The sequence below is a fragment of the Crocuta crocuta genome, unplaced genomic scaffold, assembly GCF_008692635.1.
Source record: "Crocuta crocuta isolate KB4526 unplaced genomic scaffold, BGI_CrCroc_1.0 scaffold407, whole genome shotgun sequence".
NCBI lineage: Eukaryota > Metazoa > Chordata > Mammalia > Carnivora > Hyaenidae > Crocuta > Crocuta crocuta.
Window position 1 is genome coordinate 446,400 of NW_027551557.1, and position 9,152 is coordinate 455,551.

At 50.3% G+C, this 9,152-nt stretch overlaps 1 protein-coding gene across 1 annotated transcript in view; it reads right to left on the minus strand.

Moving 5' to 3' along the window:
* The window catches only part of LRRN4 (leucine rich repeat neuronal 4), a 9,670-nt gene extending 7,846 nt beyond the window's left edge, over window positions 1–1,824 (minus strand). Inside the window, exons 1-2 of the mRNA XM_077749120.1 lie at window positions 1,698–1,824; window positions 2–179 (exon numbers count right to left, since the gene is read on the minus strand). Coding sequence (XP_077605246.1) covers window positions 2–179; window positions 1,698–1,824 — 305 coding nt within the window. The remainder of the gene's footprint in view (window position 1; window positions 180–1,697) is intronic.
* Window positions 1,825–9,152: the final 7,328 nt, after the last annotated feature.

Below are 9,152 nucleotides of genomic sequence, written 5' to 3' on the forward strand. Positions count from 1 at the left end.
AGGAGTGCCTGGGAAGATGTGTGTGTGGACAGAGGTAAGTGCTGAGGAGTCTTGACAATCCAGCTGCTGCAGGTCAGGGGTCATCTTGAAAATGTCCCCCTCCAGGGTTCTCAGCCTGGGCATCTTCCTCAGGTAGAGAATCTTGAGCTTTCTCAGGTCTCTGATCCACCCTGACTGAACTGAAACAGAGAGGAAACTGCCCACTACTCAGGAAGGCACCGAGGGGCTAGCCCGGCATTAAGGAAACAGTGAGTCATGAAGGTCATTGCTGAGCATGGGCACGGTTAGCAGCTTTGGGGATCTCAGAAGCACAGCCATTTCAGCTGGAAGAGCCCTCAGAGATGGTCATCCCTCCCTCCCTCCTTCCTTCCTTCCTTCCTTCCTTCCTTCCTTCCTTCCTTCCTTCCTTCCTTCCTTCCCAGGNTTCCTTCCTTCCTTCCTTCCTTCCTTCCTTCCTTCCTTCCTTCCTTCCTTCCTTCCCAGGGGCAGCCAAGGTCAGAGAGGAGAATGACAGGCCCAGGGCCACACAGCTGGGAAGGGACGGAACCAGGACTTGAACCCAGGACACTGTCTCCAAGGCCTCTGCTGCCCCACTCTCTCGTTAAATTCCGCGCAGGACTACCCCAGACTTCACTCTGAAGGCCACAAGGACTGGGGACATTTTTGAGAGAGGTGAGGAAGGACAGGAGGAGCAAGGCTGGATGGAGCCCAAACCCAGCTTCCTGGCTCTCCTAACAAACGGAGAACATGCCACTTCCCTTGTTCCCATTCTCGCTCTTTTTTTCCTGTCTGCGGTGGAACAGGTGATTACAGACACACGAAGTGTTGTTTTTTTTTTTCTTTTAAAAATAAAACCAGCCTTGTGAATTAGAGTCAGAACACGGCCAAGTACAGAACTGACCTTCTCACCTCCCTCTTGTGTCTTGTTTGAAAGACCCAAACCTTCACAGAAACAATGTGAGCCAACCAAGTAGAAAAATCAGTGAATTCATCCTGAGGACATCTGTTGCTTCAGGTTAGCGTGTTTGGTGTTAAGTACGTTCATTAGGGGCGCCCGGGTGGCTCAGTTGGTTAAGCATCCGACTTCTGCTCAGGTCATGATCTCACAGTTCATGGGTTCGAGCCCCTCGTCGGGCTCTGTGCTGACAGCTCAGAGCCTGGAGCCTGTCTTCAGATTCTGTGTCTCCCTCTTTCTCTGACCCTTCCCTGCTCATGCTGTCTCTCTCTCTCTCAAAAATACATTTAAAAAAAAAAAAAAAAAAAGTACGTTCATTAATCAGCCCCAAACAGACGCCTCCCCTTCCCCATTCTACAAGCATTTTCCAGTTCTGCTGGGCAGCAGTAGAACAGAGAGGTAAGACTGGGCTCTGGAGCCCGAATGCCTGGGTTCAGGTTTGGAGATAACACTTAACGAGCTGTGAGACCACGGGCCGGTCATTTGCCTTCCTGTAGGTGCCCTTCCCTCCTGTGTGAAGCGGAGATAGGTCCCCACCTCTTGCGCTTCCAGGGGTTAACTCCCAATGTTAGATAATAATAATTCCCACCCTTGGGTCCCTAGGAGTTGGCCTCAATGTGGCCCTTCGAGCAAGGCCCGCTTGGCTCTGGAGGCCCAGGTGCGCTTAGCGGTACAGGGCGCCCGGGGGCCACCGCTAGAGGGCGCTCCCTGCCCCCGGAGCGCATGCCCCGCCCGGACTCACCCTGCGCCAGGAACGTGCCGCTGAGGTCCAGGACCTCGANAAGAGGGGCCCGCTCCTGGGAAGGCGCTGCCCGGCTGGGGCGCAGCGCCGTCGGTGGCAGCAGCAGCGGCAGCAGGACCCACCACATGGTGCGTGGCTGGCGAGAAAAGAGCGGGACAGCACCTTAAATCTAGCAGAAACCCCGAACGAAGGGGCAAATGTGCCCCGCTACGCTCGGCTCGGAGGAGAGGCACGGGCCCTGGATGTTCTCTGAAGGGCGGGGGACGCTCCTGTGGCACCTCCTGCCCTTCCTGCGCCCAGCGATGACTTTCCCTCTGATTCACGTGTGGATTAGCATCCACAGGTGATTTCTTGCAGAAGGCATCCTTCAGGTGTCCCCTCTGGCCTGAACTGTCAAGTAACCTCCTCCTTTGTCCCCATTGCGTGAGCTTCTGGAGGGAAGGGATCATGTCCTTTATTACTGTAAACTTTCCCTAGGCCCGTAGATGGGGCTCCAGAAACATCTATTAATAATGAACCAGTGAATGATCTCTGTCAGGAGGAGCCCTACTGGAATAGAAGCATCGAACTTCTGGAAGAGTTTAATTCCACGGGAACTCAGTTGCCTCAGTTTCCCCCCTGAGAACTGCCCAGCCACAGGTGAGTCCGGTTTGCCTGTGACCTGGTTTGCAGGTCGTATTTTGAAATAAGTTCTGAGGGCAGAACTTTCTCTTGAGAGGGCATTCACGTTTGGCTTTCGCGAAGAGAAGAGCCCCCAGAAAGCTGTGAGGGCTGGGAACCTGGAGTCAACATTTCCTGGTCTTGTGCTGGTGTCAGAGAAAGCCAGGGCCCCCGAGGTCAACCTTGCTATGGAGGGATGGCTGAAGGCTCCCAGATGTGGAGTTTCTGGAGTACCCAGAATTTCTCAGAGCAGCTGGGAGATCAGGTGGGGGTAGATCATGCGGCCGTGGGCTGGTTTGCAAGCGGCAAAGCTACTTCCAACCAGGCCTCACCTTGCGGTCACTGCTTCATATGGCCCCACTTCCTCTACCCCACTGTATCTGCTGGCCACCAGGTTTCAGAGCAGCCACCCAGGCTCCGGGGGGGAGGGCTTCCCTCTTACTAGTTGGGGGTCAAGGCAACGAGAAGGATCCTGAAAACTGAGGCCAGGAGTCCAGCCGTCCGGCAGTATGTGGTACTCACCCAAAGCTGTTCTTTTGGAGTGTGGCACCTCTGGATGCCCCTTTGTAGTCGTCTGTCTTGTCTTATAGATTCCAGGGGTCAGTGACTTAGACAGCAGCTAAACTGTGAATTCCAGAGCGAGGCCTGTTTCCCAGGTACCCCCGCGCCCAGCCCCACCCCCTGCGAGGGTCTGAGATCCTCTCTTCCTTGCAGTTCCTCCCTCCCCACCAAGACATTATGGTCCTTGGCCCGGGCTTTCACTGCCTGTCTCCCTCCTCCCCCACTGGGCCTGAACCTGCTCTTTTTCAGGCCTGGCACCTCCTCCCATCCCTCCCCCATCTTTAAGTCTCCTGACACTGCCTTTCTGGGGCCTGACAAAGGGAGGGAGGCAGCTCTCCTTGGCTGAAGAGAGTGCTGAGGGCTCATGGGTGCAGTGGTGCAGAAGCAGCACAGTCACTTCCCAGGAATCTGATCCTCCTGCCAGGTGGTTCCCGCTCCTGGGATGGGTGGAGGCTGAATGATCAGCTGGAGTGAGGAGGAAGACACCCCAGTCCGCAGGAAACCTTGCAGAGCTCGAGAGGACATCGTGGCAGGAGAGGAGGTCCTCGGAGGAGCCTGGGAGCAGGGCAGGCTCAGCCCAGATCCAGGAGTCCCCGGGAATGCTTGGATTGAGACCCAGTTCCGTGATGTCATGGTCGTTTTGTTTGTCTCTCGATCCTGTGAAGATAAATAAAGAAGGCAGAAGTGCAGAAAGAACATTCCTGCCCCAAGACTGGGGTGATTAATGCTGAAGCTGTGGCGATGCTGCAACGGCTTTGTTTAGAGCAGACAGAGCCCTTCTCCCCAGAGTTCCAGGATTGGCAATTTTGTCTGGGAGCCTTTGATCTTTACACCCCATCCTCATCCCACTTCCCCCCGCAGCCCCCAGGCCAGGGGTTAACCGCCCCCAGCATTGTGTACACAGACAAAGACCAGAACTTCATGGATCTTTCCTCCTGTCAGTCCTTATCTGAGCAGCCCTGAGGAACTCCAGGACACCTCAGGACTGGCGTGTTGTGTTAATTGGATAATTGCAAGTCCCCTAGGATCTCCTTTGAGGCCTTCTCTACCCAAAGCCTCAAAATAGCCGAAGTGCCAGTCTGGGGCCTTGCTGCTCAGAAGCATTCCTTTGTCTGGCCCAGGTGGGGGTGGGGAGAGGCCTGTTCTGTACAACCCTGTCTGGGGCAGTGCACTCACCGTCCAGGGAGCCCAGAGCCCAGGCACCGGAGCCCCTCCCTTCCAACCTTCTCTCAGAGTTAAACCAGCCAGGTCTACCCTACAGGCTGGCAGGGGTTTGGGGAGTGTAGGCATGACTCCCCAGATGAGAGGGGCCAAATCTATTGAAACAGGGACCCTGATGAGGAAATCAGTTGCCCCCCTCCCTGCCATGGAGGCCTATAAAAGAAGATCCCAGCAACCAGCGTTGGGTGTTCCTCTGTGCACCAGTGGAGCAAGGGGTCTGGAGAGACCAGGGCTGAGGAAGCCCACTGAGGCCATTGCCCTGCACTTGCTCAGAGCCCCAGGCCTTCTGAGCCAACTTCTTGTCCCCAGTGTGTGCTGGCCAGCTCATCAACTGTGGCAAAGGCCTGGCCTGGATAGGCTGACCCAATGTCTGAGCTTGGCCGTTTGGTTCGCCCTGTTGCTCTTGTGATACCCAACCCAAGTAGATACATCCGTGTTGGGCTGCCCAGTTGGGCTTTTGAGCTGGGGAGTCTGGTGGTGGACCCTTCATGGCAGAGCTTGCTTACTGGCCTTGCCCCAGTGGGTGCACTCTGCTTGTCACCAGCACCACCTTTTAAAAATTGAACATCTGTTATAGTCAGAGCCTAATGCCATACGCATGATCTCATTGAATCCTCACCAGGTACTGTTATTCCTATGGTACAGATAAGGAAACTGAGGTTCACAGGGGCTGCCTAGACTAACTAGTCTGTCTGTCTTAACCACTCCTTTATATTGCCTTCCATAGGCCTCAACATTTGACACTGTAATACTCCCTATAAGAACAAGAGAACCTTTTCCAAATATTTAGATAGACCCAAATTATGTAAGCAGCCAGGACAGTTGGGAAATTCCTTTTCATAGTTGAGCAGCTCATTTTCAGAAGAAACCTTGTGTACCCCTAAGGGCCTAGGACTGAGTTAGATACCTAGGTAGGGCCACTGGGCACCTCTCAGGAAGGCCCTGGCCATCTTCTTCAGTCCCTTCTCTTCCAGCACCTCTGGGAGGTCAGGAAAAGATGACTTAATGTCCCCTCTGGACAAGGATTCTAAGGTCCCACAACAGAGTCCTGAGAACAACAAGTTTGTGTCTTTCAAATGCCATGCCACATCCTGACCTCCATCTCTTTACCCAAGTGGCTCCCTCTGCCTAGGTGCTCTCCCCCTTGACCACCTGACTTTCCATCTAAGCTTACTCTTCTATACCTACTGTGGGTTCCCTCAAGAGTTGACCTTGAGATAAGGACTTAGATGCAGGTAGTTTATTGGGGAGGTGGCCCTAAGGAGCATGGATAGGAAATAGGAAGTAAGACAGGGAAGGGAAGGCACTACAGGACTTAATGAGCTGATCACTCAATCCCATTGGGTTTGAGCACACTTGATCAGGATCAAGTCGGGGAGGAATTGGAGGTATTTACCTACCAGCTTCTGTTTCTTGTTGGCTTGAGGGTTCTTCTTGGGGCTTCAACTCCCTGACATGCCTGGCTTGTCCTGAACATAGATTGAGTGGGCTAGGAGTGGGCACACAACCTCAGCTATAACACCCTTCAAGATTTTGCCCAGGCAAGGCCCTCTTGTTCTCTCTGACCTAGGCTAACTGCCGTCCTGGGATTGACATGTCATCGCTATAAAGTATTTATTTATTTTGAGAGAGAGAGAGTGTATGAGCAGGGGAGGGGGAGAGAGAGAGAGAGAGAGAGAATGAGAGAATCCCAAGCAGACTCTGTGCTGCCAGCAGAGAGCCCAGTGTCTGCTCAGACTCACATGAGATCATGACCTGAACTGAAGTCAAGAGTCGGCCACTCAACGAACGGAGCCATGCAGGTGCCCCCACATGGTATCTCTCTTAATATATGGATTAAACTTCCTGAGGACTGGACCACATTGTTGTTCTCAGTAGCCCTGTCCAGCATATATACCTGGCACTCAGGAGCAATGTTCAACAGAGGAAAGGGAAGAGTACATGGTGAGTCAAAATGTCCTCCACAGTGCCCAAGAGTAGGTGGGGCAGGACTCAAAACAATAAGCATAGAATTCCCAGGCCCTGCCAGCGTCCCAGCATTGAAAGACCTCAGATGAGGGTTGACAAGGGGTATGGTAGGTGGGGATGGAAGTGGAAGGAGAGAATTGGGTCACAGAAATTTCCAACCCAGACTCCAAACACTCTTAGGGGTTTTGGGGGGAAAGATCTCCTGGAAAGATCACAAGGTCAGAGGGTTAGTAAAACCAAGGCCTGAAGAAAAAAAAAGAACCAGCAATTAATGATACATTTGGTCATACTTCTTTTCTGGATTTAGATCAAAATCAGACTTGTGGATTCTTGGCCTTAAAAGTGACTTTATAACTTGTCTGGATCCACTCTCCCCTGTGCACTTTAGAGGGGGAAAATAGCCCTAGAGAGGGAAATTGGCTTGTCTGAAGTCACAGAGGTGAATCCTAGCAATCTAGTGTGAAGGAAGGGTGACCTCATCTGCATAGTCAGTCAGGTCTCACCTGCCCTGGCATTAGCATTGTGGGTCTTTCCCCATTGGTATGGCTAACTGTACACACCTGATAAGCATCAGGTCCCTGGGAAGAATTTCTGGGGTTTCTTCTTACCCCTGTTCTCCCCAGCCTATCCCCAGAACTCCAGAAATAAATACCCCTAATATAGATTGCCCCAGAGACCCAGAATTGATGATCCCCCAGGGGTCCTGTCCAGCTCTGTTCACAGTTGTAGCAGCCTGGGATGGGGTGAGGGGCTGGCCTAGGAGGCAGGTGACTGCTCAGCCAGCAGCCCCTGCCCTGCTTCCCAGATGCCAGATGGTTCTGCTGAGGGTTCTTCCCATAAGTGCTGGAGCCGGAATGTACAAGCTTGAAGCTGCATTCTTCTCTGACAGCAGAGATAAGTTGGAGGAATGGAAAGTGTTTGAGGGAGGAGACGGTACCAGGTGGTCAGGTCTCCAGGCAGCCAGCTCTAATGGAATGGTACGCAGAAAAGGGGCCTTCAGGTGGTGGGGACCAAGATGTCTGAGTGGGCTCTGCTGACGTGGCTGACCTGCCTGTGAGGAAATCTTCAGGGAATAAAATAGTCATGGGTTAAGAATCATGTTTATTTTTCTGTTGAGGTGTCCCCCAAGAGCAGTAAGTTTTCAGCATAAGGATTTGTAGAATGCTTAGAATTTTAAAACACATTATTTGAGATTCTGTTAGAATTGTAGTGGGAAAGATTCAAACTGAAATGAGAGGTGAGACTTTAATCTGCCACTTTATTTTGCATGTAGGGAGTGGGATAGTACATGGGCTGTTTTTATAAAGCACATTCTGGAATTCATTACAACCTGAGGCAGTGCACAAGTAGAAAGGTCTGAAAACTGGGGCAAGATATTGGGTTTGCATTAAAAATTTTATTTACTTTTGAGAGAGAGAGATTGAGAGAGAGCGAGCGAGCAAGTGTGGGGGAGGAGCAGAGAGAGAGAGAGGGACACACAGAATCTCAAGCAGGCTCCAGGCTGTCAACAGAGCCCGACACGGGACTCAAACTCACGAACTGCGAGATCATGACCTGAGCCAAAGTCAGACTCTTAATAAACTGAGCCACCCAGGTGCCCCACTGAGTTTGTATTGTAATACTGCTCCTTTTTTTATTGGGTACAGTATCTGTGTTTTTAAGCTCTGTCTGTCTCATATTTCTCATCTATAAAGTAAATAAATTGGTCCAGGCTTAACAATTCAGCACACACATCCCTGAGAACATGCCAGCATATGCCCCAGGTGATTAGTATATAAAATGGGAACTCAGAGATGAACAAGACCATGCCCTTCAAACAGTTCCCAGTCTAGAAGGGGCGGAAGACAGAACAGTCACTGTCAGTGTGAGCGCACTATATTGTCACAGAAGGCTGAAATGCAAGTTCCGTTAGCCCAGGGAGTATGTGTCTAGCTTGTTCACTGCTGCATCCAGTGTCTGGCAGTACCTGCTTACAATGTATTTAAGGAACATTTGCCAAATGAGGAGCACCTAGGTGGCTCCCTCAGTTAAGTGTCCAACTTCGGCTCAGGTCATGATTTCACAGTTTGTGGCTTCGAGCCCTATGTCGGGCTCTGTGCTGACGGCTCAGAGCTTGGAGCCTGCTTTGGATTCTGTGTCTCCCTCTCTTGGCCCCTCCCCGGCTCACACTGTCTTTCTCTGTCTCTCAAAAATAAATAAATGTTAAAAAAATTAAAAAGAAACATTTGCCGAATGAATGAGCATTCATTAACTATATCCTTTCTTTTGTTTCTAATCAGTTATATTTCCTTTTTTGGGGTTTTCCACAGAACAGTCATGGTTTGCTTGTATATTTATTTAGATTTTTAGTCTGTTAAAGAAAGTTCTTCCCAAAGCAAAAGCATTCAAGTTGCATAAACAAGGCTGTGATTTAGCATCTTATAGAGCTGGATGATGTTTATTCCCTATTGCTACAGCGACTTGCACACACAATAACATTTTGTTGAAAGAAAAACTGCACGCTATCCATTAAGCATATGAGCATGTGCTTGATGTGATTACTTACCATGGAAATGCAAATTCAAACCACAATGAGATACTACTATGCACCCACCAAACTGGCCAAAATTAAAAGGACTGAGAGTACCAAGTTGGGAAGGATATGGAGCAATTAGAATTATTATACACTGCTGGTGGGAATTTCAAATGGTGCAGCTACTTTGGAAAACTGGCAGTTTTAAAATTAATTAATTAATTAAAAAATATTTATTGTTTACTTTACATCCAAGTTAGTTACCATGGAACAACAATGATTTCAGGAGTCGATTCCTTAATTCCCCTTACCCATTTAGCCCATCCCCCCTCCCACAACTCCTCCAGCAACCCTCTGTTTGCTCTCTATATTTAAGAGTCTCTTAGATTTCATCCCCCTCCCTGTTTTTATATTATTTTTGCTTTCCTTCCCTTATGTTCATCTATTTTGTATCTTAAATTCTTCATATGAGTGAAGTCATATGATATTTGTCTTTCTCTAATTTCACTTAGCATAATACCCTCCAGTTTCAT